This window comes from Lycorma delicatula, chromosome 1 (assembly GCF_047948215.1).
Source record: "Lycorma delicatula isolate Av1 chromosome 1, ASM4794821v1, whole genome shotgun sequence".
NCBI classification, from domain to species: domain Eukaryota; kingdom Metazoa; phylum Arthropoda; class Insecta; order Hemiptera; family Fulgoridae; genus Lycorma; species Lycorma delicatula.
The window spans coordinates 153,754,310-153,774,167 of NC_134455.1; the positions used below are offsets into that span (position 1 = coordinate 153,754,310).

The 19,858-nt window shown below is 30.6% G+C and overlaps 1 protein-coding gene across 2 annotated transcripts in view; it reads right to left on the reverse strand.

Moving 5' to 3' along the window:
• Positions 1 to 16,916, reverse strand: part of LOC142324565 (tyrosine-protein phosphatase non-receptor type 13-like) — a 232,591-nt gene extending 215,675 nt beyond the window's left edge. For both annotated transcript variants that reach the window (XM_075365421.1, XM_075365411.1), the window contains exon 1: positions 16,811 to 16,916. In XM_075365421.1, the coding sequence (XP_075221536.1) occupies positions 16,811 to 16,868 (58 nt within the window). In that variant the 5' untranslated portion in view covers positions 16,869 to 16,916. The remainder of the gene's footprint in view (positions 1 to 16,810) is intronic.
• Positions 16,917 to 19,858: the final 2,942 nt, after the last annotated feature.

Here is a 19,858-nt window from a genome sequence, read left to right on the forward strand (position 1 = left end):
GATGTAATAGCGAAATATAATAAATGCTAAGATAAGTTTTAAAAACTATAACAACTACGTAAAACTATAAATCTCAAACATTAAAACAACATCAAACATAAATGAATAAAAAAAGAAGAAACAGAAAAAAGAAGGGATGTTACCACGCTTTCCGTGTTTTGTTCGCTAGCCATCAGAGCGACTAAACACGCATCCTTCGCGTACTATCTTAAAGCACTACAGCATACGGCTGCTAATAATAAAATTGACTGTTATTTTTGTAATGCTAAACAGAAAACAAAACTAAAAAAATAATAATAACACCAGTCCCGTTACTGTTTCATTTAAATATATTATACATTAAAACTGGTTGTAGTTTTACTTGAGTACTATTTTTATTACAGTTATCTTAGTAGAGTTTAAAATTTTATAATAAATAAATAATAAAGAAAAATAGTATAATAAATTATTCTATTAGAACCTAGTTATGCAAATTCATGAATTAAAAAAGGAAAACAATAATTTTTTTTAATTCAAATAAGATGTCATTCAACCTCCCTTCTCTGTTTTATTTATCAGGTATTTTAATTTCACAAAAAGTAATATTCGGGTTGTAGTTATTATTATAATAATAATAAAACTACTGTTCAAACTAATAATCCCGTAACAAATTTGAGGATAAAGATCTTAAAAATGAATTTTTAGATTTCAGAACTTTTCATAAATTTGACGTACATAAACATAGAAAAAAATCTGAATTAAAACTTGTACTATTTTTTTTTACAGAAAATGTATTTTATTATAATCGAAAAGGGGCTCTTATTTAAATAGATGAGCCACAACAGAAATTCTTCAGCCTTTTTTTCTTACATCGTGCCAAACGATTAAGCACGTAATACACCTCATAATTTTATACCACCAACCGAATGATAAAACACTGATCTAATTCTCAATTCAACAGCTGGGAATTAAATCGATGACTAGTTAATAGTACATCGAACGGCGTGATTTTCAAACTTTCCGCTCGAAGCGCTTCGAACTTACAAAGGTCGTTCACGTGCAAAAGTCTTGGCGTAAAACTACATTCTAATTTATCATGGATTACATGAAATAATAATTCAATAAAGTTTTCAAGTAGACTAAACAAATTAATAATTTAATAATGATTGCAGTATTATTGAAGCGTGAAGTAAAGTCCCGTTTTAAGACGACCTTTTGGCATTTCGTCTATTTAAATATCTATGACGTAATTATGACCAAACACGTTTTCCAATTTTTATGAAATCTTGTAATAAGGTTTCTGGCAATGATGCGAAACAAAGTATGCGTAACAATTTTTCACGATTCTCTGTTAACCCTCACTGACGTGGTCAAATTGTTCTTTGTAGACACTACTCAATAAATATTAATTTTGTTGTACATTTATTATAGGTACAATAGTAAGAAAAAAATTCAGTCGTAGTGTAAGTGCGTCAGAAGGGCGGATTTCCGGTTTTAGTTGAGAAAGAAAGGATATTGTGACTGCTGTACTGATTTTTGAAAATAATATTACTTTCGGCGGTTTTTTGTATTTATTTTGTTAGTATCATGTGTTACATAATTCTGAGAAGAACTGTCTATTATTCCAATAAATACATCATACATGTATTTCTTTTCTTCCTCCTTTTCACGTATTTGTTGAATTATGATTGCATCAAGTGCTTAACACTGCTACTTGCCAACAATCCAGTTTGATACTGTTACCCGCTAAATTTGTGTAGTTCTGGAACCGTGCTCACAAAAAATAAAAGGTTCAAATTGACCCATAACGATAAGAATTTTAAATTGATTTTTTGAACACCGACCCCTTTCCTTCACACCAGATCATACTTTAGATTTTTGCAATACTAAAGTACTATAGCGAAACTAGCTCGCATCTGACGGTGCTTGTACAAATTTGATTTTGGCTTTAAACATGGTAGTTTGAATCTTTGTGAAACCAGCTCACATCTGGCGGTGCTCGCTAGTCTGATTTCGGCTATACAAACTTGATTTTTTGGAATTTGACTGGGAAACCAGCTCGCGCCTGGTGGTCCTCGCAAAAAATCTAATTTTGGCTTTTCAAATTTAATTTTGGTCACGTTTCAAATTACACAATGAAAAACTTGAAAATGTACCCAATAACCCATTGTTTTGCCTCTAACTTCAGATTCGCTTGAAAATCAATACGGTTCTATTTCTACTAGGTTTAGATAACGTTATCAATTTCATCAAAATCTGTAAAAATTGTCCCCATTTGAACAAAAAAAAAGCTGAAACTGTACCCAAAAAACCGAAAGTTCACAGGAACTTCGTTCAGTTCACATCAATCAGTTCACAGGAATCTGTTCTGAGAACAGATTCGCTTGAAAATCAATAGGGATCTATTACCAACAGGTTTACATCAGCCCACCAAGTTTCGTCAAAATCTGTTAAGATTTGCATCCGGTAGAGCGGACGAAAATATCTTATACATACATTTGTACATAAACACTACAGAATCGAGTTCAGGAGTAAGTTGTTCAAAATTTAAAGTTGTTCTCCTCTCCCCCCGACGATGAATTAGAAATCTGACCGGACGCAATTTCCCCATTTCTTTGAAAATCCGCTAAAAATTGAGAAGCAACGAAAAATTAAATACCATGGGAGACATTTCGAAAATGTTTCTCGACAGTCGACAACAATGATTTCTGGTGTCATTGAAAACATTAATTTAGAAGAGTAAGGTTAGTTTAGACAGTAGCTGAACCTTCCATAACCAATTACGATCGATATTTTTGTTGTGTACTTTTTTTCATTTTCACTTAATTAATTATAGTAGAGTTCAATATGTTAAATTCAGTAAAAATAAAAAGGTCTACTACACTTTCACAAAAATAAATGTTTAATTCAATTAAATAAATAAAAAAATTCTTGATATTTTTAATTTACCGTATACTATGCAGAAACTTAAAGGGATTGTGGAACACAACATAGGTTCATATTTTTAAGGGGATTATGCAATGATGTACCTGCCAAATTTCACTTCCAACTAGATCGATTTTATAAAATCTATCGTTCAGTCGTGTTCTGTCTTCTCGCAGATCCTCACTTTATAGTTCCCCACGCTTCACGATTCCGTGCCGTTCTCTTAATGTTATCATATCTTCCTCCAATCTTTGAATCTATCGTTAGATACCTCCTTCTTCCTCTTACCTTCACTCCATACACCATCCCCTAGATTGCAGTCTTCAGTAGAAATTCTCTTCTCAACCACTATCGTATCCAATTTGTTTCTTCTTTATATATTCTTAATGAATCGCCTTTTTTCCTCAATCTTTCGCAGCAATTTCTTCATTTCTTTTTTTATCTCCCATATTAATTCACATTTCAAATACTTCCTTTCAACCTTCGTCCTTAGTGTCCAAGTTTCAGCATCATACAACCCTACATTACACATATAGAACTTTTTTTTAGTCTTCCTTAATTATTTATTTCATGGTTCATAGAGTAACATTCTGTTAAAACTTTCCTTCGCCGTTGCTACTCAAATTCTTACCTCTGCTGTACAACAGATATCCTCCGTTACTGTTCTTTCTAGATACTTGAATCGAACTACTCGTTTCACCTCACGTTCGATGTAATATTTGTCCAATCACTGTTTTCTCCTGTTAGCATAATCTTGGTCTTACCCTTATTTATTCTCATCCCATTTTCTTTAAACGTAAGTACCGTATAAAATACAGCACTTAATTAAGACCAAACATGTTCATCCCTTTCAGTTTTTGAGAGGTCTATTTTTAATTTTCATTACCACGATGTCAAGTGTTGTCATCGTTATAAATTCACCACAATTAAAATTAAACATACTGCAGATGCCGAAAAAAAGCTTACTGATATATACAAAAATTAAATGTCTGCGGTGTTAGGCAAATATGATTAAAAAATAGCATTAGTACTAATATTTCAAATCCTGTCATCTGGAAAGCTGTGTTATTGTTATCCAGCATATTTCCAATTATTTATTACTCAAAATCACAGAACCGTGAATTTTTCTAGTTTCTCTATTAGAATAGAAACATTCAGACAGCTATAATAAGTACAAAGGATTCATATTAAAAAAATAATAATAATTTAAAAGCTCTACAGTATTAGTCATTAATTTCTACTAGGTTAAAACAAAAGAAAGATTTAATAATATTTATGACTGGTAATTTCAGTCAGGTTTTTGGAAGTCAAACTGACTGACGTTGAAACAAAAGCATACAATGAGTAAACAAAATCTAAAGCACGGAAGAAAGAAACAATCAAAAGAAAGCACACAAAATTCGGCTATAAATTTGAAAAAGGGGAAGGGAAAACCTAACCACCTGCTAGAAAGTACCTGGACCAAGACTATGAACAATCCAGTGAAAACTAAATACAAAGTTCGGTTGAAAAATCAGAGTACGCTACCCAAACATACAGTTTATAGTCCAAATAATAAAAGATGCAGAAGCAATGCAAAAATTATAGCAGAAAATTAAAAAATTCTAAGCAAAAAAAAAGGAGACAATATCAAAAAACTGAGGGACGTTTAAAAACAATCTTAAAAGAACATGTAGAAATCAACCAACAAATTGGAGTTAAAAGGTATTATAGGATATAATCGGAATCTATTAGCCGGAATCCAGTTTAATTCTATAAATTTTATAACAAACAATTTTGTATACATTTTTTTCATAAAATTCGCTGTATGTGGTTACCAGACCAATTGATACTGTTAACTGAACGCAGGGAATAAAAAACAATGATAGCAATAATCGCCTAAATCCGATTTTAAATATTTATTCCTTTATCCATTAATAAATTGGAAGTTTTATACAATCGACAAAATGCAACGAATTAAGAAAAAATGCAAATTTCTATAGTTTATTTCTCAGCTGAAAATATTATTTATTTCTGAGTTACATTACAGTTGGATCGATGGCGATTGGAATTTTAATTAATGGTTTTAGTAGGGCGTCATATTGTTTTCCTACAGCTCTGCATTACTCCCCTCTACGACTAAGGTGATAAATTAGGTGATGCAATTATATCATATATTAGATGTATTCTGGATTCCTGTCGTATGATAATCCAGCAAACATAATAGTCGGTAAGCACATATTGCTTATCATTACCCGATCAGTGTTCTTGACAATGAATTACAGCACGATACATGATAACTTCATACAATTCGGTTTCGTCAATGAAAAATTTGTTTTCTTCTTATTGCTATCCGTAATTGTTTTTAGTAGTTTTTTATTTTAGAAAAGACAGCCTAATGTAACTGGTCTATTTAATATAACTGATTTTAAATAAATCAGTTTTAAAACTGCACATAAAACTATTAATACATAGCAACTAAAAAGTTAGTACAGATTTTTTAGATGATGTACAAAGCTTCTTTTTTAACATATTAAAGTCTATGTTACTAGAAAAAATTGAACGCAATTGCTTACTGGTCTAAATTGATTTTAAGCTGAAGCATATTAGCTTGCGTTTCTATTACATAACGTGAAATATATATATTGAAAAAATAATATTTATTTACAACTACTAAATTATAATTTATTTTATAGACAGGTATATAATTTTTTTTAATGAAGCAGCAGAGAAAGTACTTATAACAAAGTGAAAATGCTATTATTTTCTCATAAAAAGTAATTACGAGTACAATCAATATATGCAAATTAAATTTATATAATACGTAATATTAAATTAATATGCTAATAGAATACAATGTACTCATAACCTATAATATTAATCTTTATAATGTTACATATATATATATATATATATATGAATTTCAAAACTATTGCAATCGCTTTCAAATTAATCGGTACATATTCGTCCCAATATCTTTCAGAGCTAATAATCAAAACCTTCTTTAGTGTAATTTCCGGTAAGCCCACCTTGAAAGATTTAGAGAAACTCTAAATTTGTAATTAAATAATGCTTATATTGTTTCTTCGTTTAATAATTTTTTTCTTAAATTTTATAAATTTCATATTAAAGTTTATGCACATAAATATATGCAAACGTAACATATATTTTGTAGATGGGAATATCATCGAGGCATGTAAAGACTTTTACTTACCTATCACAGAAAGGAAACGGTGTAAAAGACATAAGTCATCGTACAGCTTTGGGGCGGGTGGCTAACCCTAAGTGCAATTCTTTGTGGTATTCTGAAGGGATAAGGAAAACAACTAAGTATAGGTTATATAAAAGTTGTTCAGAGCATTTTATTATACGGGTCAGAAGGAAATTAAAAAAAGAGATGAGGGAAGGTTGTTGGCTGTGGAGATGGATGTGCTGCGCAGGAGTTGTGGAGTTTCTAGAATGCGGTCCGTGAGAAATGACATCAGAAGAAGAATCGGAGCAACCGGTACAGCGATTGAAGTTTTGAAGGGATGAAGACTACAATGGTTTAGACATGTTAGGAGAATGAAGGAGTATAGATGGCCTAGGAGGATGTTGTAGTGGACTACAGGAGAGATGAGGAAACGTGGACGACCTCCGAAGCAGTTGGTGTCTGAAATGATGGAGGCGATGAAGAAATAAAATCTGGAGAAGGAAAGTTGGCGGGATAGAAGAGTTTGACGGTTGGGATGTGAGAGACGGCCTTTTTAACTGTAACTCGCCTAGAAGAAAATGTAACAGAATTTCACATCCGATCCACATACGCTGATATATCATCCTTAAAATGAATAACATTTATAAGAGTATAAAAAACTTTTAAAAACAGCAACATAAGAATATAAGGACAAGCAAATTTTATATGAAACCTATTATCTCAATACATTTGTGATTAACAGAAACAGTAAATTTAACAAAAATAACACATTAAAGCAAGTTTAACTTATGCAAAGCGAATCGTTCATAATATACATTAAAACTGTTTCACTTACTGGTTTTGTTTTTTATCCAAATTTAGTTCTCGTACTTTTTTAGAGAACTCTGCTTCATCAGAAAGTTATTTAGAAAAGTTAAAAATTAATTTTAAATATTAAAGTTATAGAAATTTACTTAGTTATGTAGCTTAATCACCGATATAAAATTAACTATCCTGCTGCTATTATAGTTTTTTTTAGATAACGAAACTACGCAGTTTTTGGTAGTGTAATTTAAAAATGTATATTTTGAACAATTTAAATTAAATGTTGCTATAATTTCCCAAAATCAGGAGTAATATGTTAAAATGATGCATACTAGCAATTTTATATCCACAAAAATTTAAACTGAATTATCAATGCTTTTTTTATCAACTTTATAAAGAAAAGTACGGTATTACTTTCGATCGCATAGTGGGATGGAAAATGAAAATAAATTTTCTTCACGTTTTGAGGTGATGAGTACGAATATCCCATTCACTTAAATTGGGGTACCTTATATATTTACAGGCCTTTGTAAAAATGTTTTTGGCTCAAAAATCTCCAGAACTACTGCGTCAATTTCACTAAAATTTAAATATGCTGTAATAGTGTATCTGAAGTTGGCATGTGAAATTTTTACGAAGATCGATCGAGTCGTTCTTGAGTTATGCTCAATTTAAGGTCAAAACAATTTGAGGGGGGAAGTTTTTTCCACCTTCTCACCAGGCCGGACTCACGTAAAGAATAAACACGGCCCGGGGGAGTGTCCTTTACTCTAACGAGCCCACCCGCCTACCGGCTGTAAGTCCGACATGACAGGCAGGCAGGCCCGCCGGTAGGATCTTGATTTCCTTGCCTGCAACTAACCCCCAGTGTTAAATCACCAGGTCTGACAAAGTCGTGCCCAGCGACCCACCCCGGGTGCCAGGACTCGGTCTTGCATTGTCCGTTTCAAACGAAGACACCCCGAAGGTCACCTCCGCCGGGACCCGGTCCTTCAAGTGCCAGCCTCTATCTAGCGCGATCCAGAAGCCGCACCTGCTGGGACTCGGTCTTACCAGCTCCGGGACACCAGAGTCCCTACGCTTCATCGCAGACAACCACCCACTGAAGCGTCAACAGACGCAGACTCCACAAGAGGCTAATCCAGCACCCGATCGCATTGACGGCACTGAAATAGACCAGAATGCCCCCACGCAGAAGAAACTAGAAAGCTAGACATTGAAGAGCAACCGCTCTCCACAAAGCCTATAGACACCAGGACAGCAACACTCCCGCGAGCAGCACACTCTGTCCGATGATCCGCTTTCCCAGAAATAACGCATACCCGCGGGTTCCCACAAGAAGTGGGAAGTTAGAAGCGCGGATCGTTACGATGCTGCAAATCGGAACGTTGACATTTCTTTATCTGCGGCATTTATTGTTAGAAATATTAAAATAAATTAACGAAAAGTGCGCAAGAATTTTTTATTTTTTCTCAGTAGTGGAATTTGAAATTGTTTCTCTTAATTTCTTATACTGACATATGTGTTTGTAATATTTGAAAACATGTGTTACTTCTCTGTAGCTTGATCAACGTTTTTTTTATATACTTAAATGCTCATAAATGCATACATATATATTTTTAATGCAAAAAATACATGTTATTATAATTTTTTAAGTAAAATAAAAGGAAACAAAGAAGGTAATAAATAGAATGGACAAATATTAAAATTGTATTGAAATTACATTACAATGGTTGACATGATTTTTAATTAAATCTTGTTTCCAGGACTCGAACCATGTGAAGCATCATCTTCAACGATTAGTTTTAAATATTACAACGAACTTTTTTAAAAATATACAATTTAAAATTATTTGTACAATTAATTTAACTAGTAAATTAAATAAGACTGAAAAAAATTATTTTCAAAAAAGTACGATAGCTTTTAATATTAAAAATGTTAAAAAAAAGCCTGATTATAAAATTCTAACCGATTAGGTAACATGAAACTTAAATTAGTTAGAATTAAGAGACAAGAAATATAATTTACACTTGCAAGTTGCTAAGAATGAGATTGTAATATTTAACTTTACATTTTTAACTATCACAACAAAACAAAAGATAACAACAAATAAAAACAACATGCCAAGTAATAGTGTTGTTACCGTTCCAGTAAATGTAGGGAATTCTTTACTATTGTACAATTAAATTAAAATACAAAAAATCTTTAAAGACTACTTTTGGAGTATATTCTCTAATAAAAGCACATTCAACAGATAAGATATAAGAAACTAGGTTACTAATCTCCACTTTCATCTAAATATATCCATGTAAATTAAATCAACTATTTATTGACTTATAACACGATAATAGTAATACAAATTTACATTTTTATAATTAAATTATAAATTTAACCGGGACATCTAACTCAGACCGTTAATCGGTTATATCAATGTATTCTGTATAAATCAAACTAAGTAGTCTTGCGAACCTCACATGTAGTCGTTGCTACATTACGATCAGGGATACATTCATTCATTTTAACATTTTTAATTACGATATTATTATGGCTAACTAAAAACTGAACGTCAAGATTACGAACACTCGGTAATACCCGTATAAGGAAGATGATTTTAGGTAGAAGGTTGCTGTTGTATAAATAAGGTAGGATAATACTTTATTTCGCAATATTATGAACACAAAAGAATTTAATCTAGTATTAACACTACTGATAGACTGGCTATGAATTTAAAAAGACAGAGTGAGGTTACCGGTATGTTAACGCATCATTCATGACTCGCTTCAGCCTCAGACAAAGCATGTTATAGTAGGCCTTCTACGAAGTTTCACGTCAGATCAGGTCAGGTACGAAAATAATGGAGGCGCCCGCTGTTAAAGAGGTCAATCCAACCGAAAGGTTGACACTAAAACTATGAACCTTTTCGCACTTTTTTTCTTTACTTACCATTGCACGTTTCGTTTGCAACCTAGACACCTCATTGTATTACGAAAATAGATCATTTTTAACTAAAACACTCATAATCCGTTTAAAAATAGAACATAACTTCATATGTTGCGATTAGGAATTGTTTGAAATAAAGCACTTTATTTTTTTTTTTAATTTAAATATACGCAGACCTAAAAACTGACGTCCTTATTGATGACAAGTCATTCGAAAGAATGCTAAATATAATACATGCATCTTTACAAAAAATAAGAAAAAGAATATAGATAAATATTACTTAACCGTTCACAAGTGGGAGTTAAAAACAAAGGAATCGATTTGAGACACTTATTTTTTTCCACTACACAAAAAATTCATCTAAAAGTTTTAAAATAGAAATATTTGGTCGAAAAAATATTTACGGTTTATCAAATTAAATAAAACCATTAACTAATCAATCATACAATTTTTACTGTTAGATAAAATCTAAGTTGATTTCAGAAATAATCGGCCACGTAGGGTTTCATACAGAGTAAAATTGATTATCTTCTAAATTACATTAACTTCTAAACTTCTAGAAATTAACTTTTAAACTACAGTATTAAGAATATTTTACGCGAAACACAATAAGAGAAAGAGATATAGTTTACTGTCTGATAATATAGTATTTCTCTAAGAAGTATTTTAAGAAGTTAAAATTAACTAAGAAAGAGCACCTCAGGGACAAATAATTTACACGGAATGGAAAACGTTAATCCCGTGTAAAATTTTAATTAAAACTGTAAGCGAATACTTAGTCGTAAAAGATCTTACTCGAGTTTGAAATTTAATAAATCAATAAAATTAACCGGCTTTCTTGTTTTTAAAGTACATATTTGTGTAAATAATATTTTCCCGTACAACAATAACTAATTAATCGTAATTCTCCCCAGCTTTTAAAGATAATTAAACTGTAATTTACTGTTAAATAAATGAACAAAAATTATATAAAAAAATTAAAAAAAGATTAGAAAAATAAACAGAAAACACGATTACGCGAATAAACCAGATCGTATCCTTCACTACGTTAATCTTATCAATCCAATATAAGAAGTTTTAATCCGATCAAAGAATTTATATTATAATATACTCGCACAATAATATCAGCAGAAAGGAGTCAACAAGAGTTAATACGAACGTATATTGTTAAGAGGATTATTAAGATGCAACCGGCTTAAACCGGAATATCTGCAGGAACGTCTATACGTTACCATTACTAGCTACATTTTTGTGAACGATAAACGCCGACAATCACTGAGGGATCTAAAATGTAGTTTAAATTAGTAATTACTTTTGTATTAACTGTGCCAAACTGATTGTTTCTTCGCTAAATAAATTATTAAAAGTTGTGTAAAACCTTCAACAATGTTAAGTATAAATATACATAACCGTTCAAAATATCAGTCAAGACTAGAGATGCTTATAGATCACCTTATAAAAGGATCGAATATTATAAAAATTTAATTTTTTTTTCACCATTAAAAAATAAAATATCATCATGAGAAGTCATATCAAGGAGAAAAGGACGCAACTTAACTTTAAATTCAGGGAAACGGTTGCTAGACAGCGGGTCGAAGTATCATTATCTAACAAACTACTGCTGTTCTCAGCGATCCTGAAACCGGAATCGGAAACTGTGTGGTACGATAAACCAAGAAAAATATCAAAGCCGTACAGCGATTTCAGAACAAATTATTGAGAAATTACAGAAGCGGCATGGTTTGCGAAATCACTGAAATACATGATTATCTGGGATTGTCATCCGTTCGAGAGACGTTACAGCGATTCAGTACAATATACAAAATGAGAATCAAACATATGAACTGGCTCGCTGTAAATATCCAGGATAACAGCGAGGGCGTTAGGCGCCAAAAGCGAGGGTATGTATTAGAACTACAAGTTCTCCGAGATTTGAAATGGATAAGCTACCCTACGGTGTTGTACACCGTCAAAATTCTTCATTTCGTTTTGTCACTCGGTTTTGTTGTTTCTTTGATTTCTTTTACTGTTTCTTTGTTTGATTAGTTATTCTTTGTGTGATAAGACTATTTTATTGTGTTTCTTTGCTTTTTATGTTCTGAACTTGATCGGTATACTTTGGAGCCATCTTTGTAAGTACTTATTTATCTATTATATATTTTTGTATACTGCGTAAACTATGTATACATGAACAGTTCTTTGAGGGGTTTCAATAGAAACCACTCCTGCGTGTCATTTTCTTTTGGGGAGGATTCAAATTTACTTACGGTTCCGGTAAACTGGAACAGATTGTAAATTAAATACTGCGGAAAAAAATGTGTAAATCAATAAAAATGTTTTATAAATTTTAATATAAGACAAATTCAACCTAGGAGATTTCTTCAACGATTCTTCTAGGAGATTTTTTTAACTTTTAAAAATAATTAATAGTATTAATTAATTAATTTAATATTATTATAATTAATATTACTTATTAATTTTTTTAGACAAAATCGATAGTACGTTAATGTACACGATGTTCTTGATTAATTTTATGACAATGAGGAAGAAACAGACGTAAAACATTACCGTTAAAAACTAAATGTTTAATAACAGTAATACATTACATACAATACGGTAATCAACAACATATGGCCAATAAATGAAAAAAAAATTTTAATCGGAAATAAAATAAAGCAGTAAAAAATATGAAGAATCAAAAAGCTGTGGGAATAGATGAGCTGCCAGAAAATAATTAGATATCTTAATGAGGAAGTATTACAAGTGATGATGACCTTATTTAGTACAATGTAAAATGGCCATAAAACTTTCTTAAAATAACCACCAGTCGAATATCCAAAAAAATAGCGGTACAGTAAAAAAACGAGATTATAGAGCAATTAGTTTTATTTCGCGATCGGCAAAGATTCTGTGAATTCTGAAAAAAATATGGAGCAGATAGTTACAAAAGAATAATATGGTTTCAGGAAAAGAAAGGGGGGACAGAAGATGGAATCGGACTAATAAGAACTACTGGTTCTTACAGTAAGAACTACTGGTATATAACAGAGAGAAGTATAGGAATTAGTGTATATCATATAGATACATAGAAAAGGTTTCGATTGTATCAAATGGGGTAATCTATTAAAAGTTTTAGGAAATCAAACGGTTCATTGAAATGATAATAGATCAATTAAAGAACTGCATCTAAAGCAGAAAAAAGTTATAAAAGTAAAGGATGCTCAAACTAAGAGAATCGACTAGAAAGATGAGTAAGGCACGGATGCTGCTTATCACTTGTTTAATACGTATTTTGAAGAAATAATCAACAATACTTTAGAATAAGATACAGGAGTCAGTGTAGGAGGAAGGAAAATAGTAAATTGTTTGATGATTCGATTGTTTAACGTGGATTTTTTTTAAAGAATTACTCACAGGATATTCAGTAGACGATTATGAAAAATTATAAGACACTATGGGAGAATCTGTCGTGAAAATAAATTTTAGGAAAAATGAAGAACAATATGTCAATGAATGACTACACAAGAGGTAAGATTTACAGAAGCATACAAAGGTAAAAACGAAATGAAAACAGAAATGACTAGGGAAACATTCAACAAAAAGAAACAATTATGTATAACATAAAGTTAGAAATGAAGAAACGTCTTCTGAAATGTTACAATTTTTTCTTCTATAAGGATGTAAAATATGGTTACAAAGAGAAAAAGAAAGACTGGAGGCATTTGGAAAATTAGCATGAAGAAAACGGAATAAGATTAAAAATACAAAGTAAAAAAAAATGTAACGAGGGCAATAAAGGAAAATAGAAACTTAATCAAAACAATTTAGAACAGGAAAGCTAACTTGTTAGAACGTATCATAAGAGGAGGATTAACGAAACAGGAGTGGTACTAAAAGGATCAGCAGACTATACGAAAAGAAACTGGAAAAAAATAAAAATTATAAACAATCTCAAAAAAAATGACCATTTTGTCTCAACTTTAAAATGTTAGCCGGGAATAAAGGAGAAGGAAGACGGACATAGTTCAAGGAATCTGCCTCAGAGTAGTTACTTGATGATGACAAAATGAAATTTTTTAATTACTTAAAATTCTTTCCTATAGAAGTTATCATAAATTGGAAATACGGGATAAAGAGCAAATACCGGAAATACTTACTGTTTAATTATACAAATATGGCATACAGATATACGACAATCTGTCTCTATAAACGAAAATTTCTGATTCAGAGATAGAAAGATTGAACAGGGAAAGTCTTTCCCTGTTGCTTTACAAGTTGTACATGGAAGAAAGAATAAAAATTGAAGGAAATTTTGAGAAATAATAACTACCCACGAAGAGAAATTTAATTATAATAAATACACTGATAAGATGACAGTTTTCTTTTACTTTTTTGAAGAAATTACGAAACGAGTTGAAGAAACACTGGGTGACATGAATTTATTTATACAAGAGAAATTCAGTTTGAAAATAAATAAGAATAAGTGTAGGTAATGAAATAAAATAAAAAAGGAGGTTAATGAGGAATTAAATAATATGATAAAGGATCGATAAACCAAAAATTGCAAATTTCTTTTAGGATGAAATAAAACAAAAATTAATGATAAAAATGAGCCTGGCACATGCACAGGAACCCTCCACCCAGAAGAAACAAAAACTAGTATAAAATATAGATCTAATAATTAGGAAAAAAAGTCTTCAATGTAATTGTGGTAAGTACAGCGATTTATGATTAAGAAACACGGGCAATAGGAAAAAGGACTACGTGAATGTTGAAAATTAGACGAGTAGATAAAAATCTAATGAAGAATTCTTACAGCGTATTGGAGAAGAGAGAAATCTCAAAGTATTTGGTAAATGAAATATCACACGGATATTTTCTAAATATCCGTTTGAATTTAATATGATAATAAACATTTTAGTCGATGAAAACTGTTTGAAATTATGAATCAAGCGACTTGTTTAATTTGATTCTACTTATGCATGAGCAGCAATAAATATACTTACGTAAAAAGAGCAACTCTGAACAGAATGGAAAGGAGCGTAGTATAAAACGGGTCAAATGACTGCTGACTCAAAAAAACAAAAAACAAAAATACGTTAACATTACTCCTTTTAAATTAAAAATATCCTTTGTGATGACTGAACTCAAAGTTTTGAAAATGCCCTTGACATTCAATAATGCGATATAGACTGGTGGTAGAAAGCAGTGCAGGATACACATAAAAATTCTAAGTTATATCGGCTAAATCTAGCAAAGGAATTGTTCAAGTAGAATGGTCTAGTAGCGATGTGGAGGGGAGATGAAAGGAATGTTATGGGAAAGACCTTGCAATAGTAAGGGCGGTAAAAAATTGACCGATGGCCCGACTGTTGATTCGCAAAATTCTTGGAATACAAACTTTTAAATCCGTACAAGCCAGACCGAAAGAATTTTTTTTTCAAAGAAAATTTCCTTTAAATAAAAATGCAATATATAACGCCACTCCAAATAACACACATTTATTAATAACTGGTAAAATTACAGTACATCATAAACATAGATTGCCTTAATACAAATCTAATAAACTGTATGTATTAATTCAAACTAAATAGATTAAAAGGTAATATTGATACTTAACTGACATCTGAATATGTTATTTATATACGATTTTTTTAATAATGATATATTGTTTACATTAAAAAAAAATTAATAATTTCTATATTTGCTACGCTGCTGCAGCGTAGTTTAATGCTGAGGAGACGTAAATACATTTTAATAATTTTATTTTGAAGATAAATAAATTATAAAACTGTTGCATTGCACATATAATCCTATCGGTTTGTCTTGATTGTAAAAAAAATGTTTATCCGAAAATTCAAAACAACAAATTTTAGTAAAAAAAATTGGTAAAAATTATGTTAAGTAAAATTTCAATGAACGGTTAAGAATAGGAGAGATGAAGAATAATTGAACGTACCAAAAAATTATAGAGCTATAGAAGTACATTTTCGCGAAGTAACTAAGTTTTTAATTAATTAAAAAAAAATATATTTTTATGTAATTTATGAATACTTTAATAACTGACGAAAATCTGAGTGTAAAATGAACTCTTAGAAATTGAAAACACCATGATTACGTAATTTCACGACGGCGTAATATATATAAGTAAACTATTTCTGTTTTTAAATTTATATTTTCTGTTTTTAAATATTAATAGCATTATTTTAATTGTTGTTATTTTAATTATTTATTGTTTTTGATATATTATTTGTCAATATACAACAGTACGTTATTATTCGTAGCAAGGTCAGTTTAGTTGTGGTAATTGATTTAGACAAGCTATTTATGATAAAATTAACATTTAAAATAAATCATTAGAGATAGTGAACGAGTTTATTTCTACAAATTCCACCAAAAAAAAAATTAATGTGATTTTATCACTTTTAATAATTTACTTTAATGAATAAATAACATTTAAAAAAATATTAAAATAATCAAAATCAAAAATTGTTCAATAATAAATTTAGAAAACAAAAATTAATTTTATGCAGGAATTAAAAAAATTTGGTTTTATTAGTTATTTAAAAACAAACAATAAACGTTAAAATATTACAATTATAACGGAATATTGATGTAGAAAAGTACATAGCAACACCACAATATAGGTCAAATAAATAGCTATCACAAAAGAATGAGATAAAAAAATAAATAAACAAACGAAACACATTTCAAACAGACATTAAATCTATCACCAAAAAGTGTAAAAAATATGTATGTTATTAATATTAAAATATAACGCATCTATAATTATAATTTTAACAACCTTTAGTTTCAGATTAAACGGTTCATGAACAGCCAATAACAGTAACATATTAACTTCAGCGGCACATTGCAATAACATTCTTGTTTTATAAAATATTCTGTTTATACAAATTAAAATGGAATATATGAAAAGAAAAGTCAAGAAGTATTCTCTAACAAAGAACACAAGAAAGGAGTATAGCGTACCTGTGGTATTAGTGGCAACCGAGGAACGGTGGAACGGAGCTGCACCGAGGCACAACATAACGACCGAAGCATGACCACATAAACGATCAGCTGATAGACTGGGCACAGACTAGTCGAGTCAAGTTAGTGCTAGGTGCGCGCGCGGGAGGGCAGAAGGAACCGGTTTCCCCACCACTCCCCACTACGACGCATTTTAATCAAGTAGACTACAACGCAACACAGAATACAAGTAGTAGGTGTACTTCAGTGTGGATATTCTTGTTCCGATGATTCATACGCGGGTAACCCGTTTTAAGTAAACAGCCTACAGAGTGATCCGCAATTCTGTCCATTATATTTTATATTTACATCGCGAACAACATTACATTCACTTTTATATTATTTAACATTATAATATAACAACATTCTCTGCTATTCATTATTCTGAAGATGAGTGGATAGTTGTTACTTATTTCTACCGATAAAACTTCACTTAACCATAATAATAACATAACTTAGTAAATACAAATAAACGGTTTATTCTAAACTATCTCTCCTAAAATACCTTAAATTAAATATGACAATCATATAATTGTTAATAACAAAAATTAATCACGTTTTCTGTGTTAAAAAAAGTTGTTTTTTGTTATGAGGAAACAGGCAGTAATTACATTATTTATGCTTATAGTAAATGAATTTAGGTCTAGGTCAAAAAACAGCGTGTCAGCCTACATCTCTGTTTTATAAATTGCGACTGGAATTGTTCCAATGACTCTTTATTACATGAAGTATAAAAGACATCAAATACTACAAAAAAAGAACCGATGATAACTAAAAAATTATTTACTATTAAAATAATACAAAAGAAAATTAAGCAATCAATAAGTTTTAAACTGAGTAGAAAAACTTGAACGATAATTTAAATGTTTAAGACATAATTAGTTGCAGTTTTTGTTTTTTTTTAGCACAAAATTCTATTTTTATAGCTCGAATAGAACTTTGGATATTTACCGTTCTCTATGCGCATGACGGATATAAGTTATATAAATATACATATATTGGTTAATTAATGGAAGAAGGTTCATCTCGTTTGCTGTTTTCCTGCAGGTTTATTGTAAAAAATTTAATTAAAAATATATATATATACCGACTTTTGACGTAGAACTTATGGTAGATTTGATGTTTTTATATTTTCGAATTGGATACAAAGCGAATATTTATCAAATTTATTTAACAACGGAAGCAACAATATACATAATAAAAAGAGTAAATTAAATGAAACGCAACGTTAAACTAGCTAAATAAAAGGGAAATGCCAATCTAAAAATATATATTTCACGTAACCGGAAAACAACTAAAAATATCCAGAAAGTCACTGCACAAAGAACATTTTGAAAATATATTTTTTGTGTCATATAAGACGTGTCACATTTGTATAAGACCTTGAAGAAACATATTTCTGATTAATTGACAGATTTTTTATCTTATACAGAAACGAAAAAAATATTTAAAAAAATAAGATCTAATGTAACATGTGCGTCCTAAAAAAAAAATACACAATTCTTAAGAATACAAGCATGCCATTCCAAGATTACTACGGAAAATGAAGAATAATGTAGGTTTTTTGTTCCCTTCTTCAAAGAGCCAAATAAGCGGTTGCATATTAGCACATCAAGCCCACCAATAGGAGGAGGAGGTGATAAACAGCCATAGAAGTGATGTCTTCACTATTTTAATTACAGTTATAAGCTATACAGCTTATAACGTAAGCTGTATAGTGATGAGCATCATTAGCAACAGAGAAAGTATCTGTGATTTACTTCAGGTAGTTAATATCACTTACAGTCAAAACTGAGAAACCCACCGGGTTGGTCTAGTGCTGAACGCGTCTTCCCAAATCAACTGATTTGGAAGCCGAGAGTTCCAGCGTTCAAGTCCTAGTAAAGCCAGTTATTTTTACACGGATTTGAATAATAGATCGTGGATACCGGTGTTCTTTGGTGGTCGGGTTTCAATTAACCACACATCTCAGGAATGGTCGAACTGATAACGTACAAGACTACACTCATTACATATCATCCTCATTCATCCTCTGAAGAATTATCTAAACGGTAGTTACCGGAGGCTAAACAGGAAAAAAAAGAAAGAAAGAAAGTCAAAACTGGGATAGATAGTACAAAGAAACAAATGTACCCTTTACTACTGTGAAAGAAGAAAAATATACACCGATTCAACTCCGCGAAGGAACATGTATCCATTGGCTAAGCTATTTTGGTACGATTATATTACTGAAGAATTCATATTGGGAAAATCTGGTGTAAATAATGTTAAACGTCTAATAATATGTAAATAAATTACTCGTAGTAAATATATTACAAAGATTACCAGATATATCAGCATATATGTTAACTGTTACATAAAAGTTTCGGTATGTCTGTTAATTGATGGCATTTGCATTTTGTTGGTAATAGTAAAAACACGTCTCGGTATGGGATGGAATGACATTAAAGGCGCATGGCACATCATTACCACCGCCACCTTCCAAAATTAATTTGTTTACAATAATCCAATCCTCAGAAATCATTCATGCGAGTTGAACATCCATTCACTCTTGTCATTATTTTCATAAAAACGTAATTTTTATTTGCTAAAATTAATTTACTGCAATTGACCCGTCACATTCAAAATAACGAAACAGCTATTCCCTTTTTGCAAAACAAAGGCATTCTACACAATCTACGCTTATCTGCTAACGGCCAAGAAATGGAATTAAATATTCATGGTAAAGAGGTAAAAATTTATTTATAAAGATTCATCAATATACTCATATTGCGGAATTTAGGCCGCCCGAATAAATTATCCTCCACATTTTGCATTATTCTACATTATTATTGTTCTATATTTTAGGCCTCTATTCTTAGTAACTCATTTTGGTTTTTTCATGATTCTTTTATGTATGTTTATTTTTGTATAGTGTATGTTTATATTAAATAAAGTTAAAAAAACTTTGTAAAAAAAAATTAATTAAAGTAAGCAATATTGAAATCAATCGAATACTGTATTAGTACT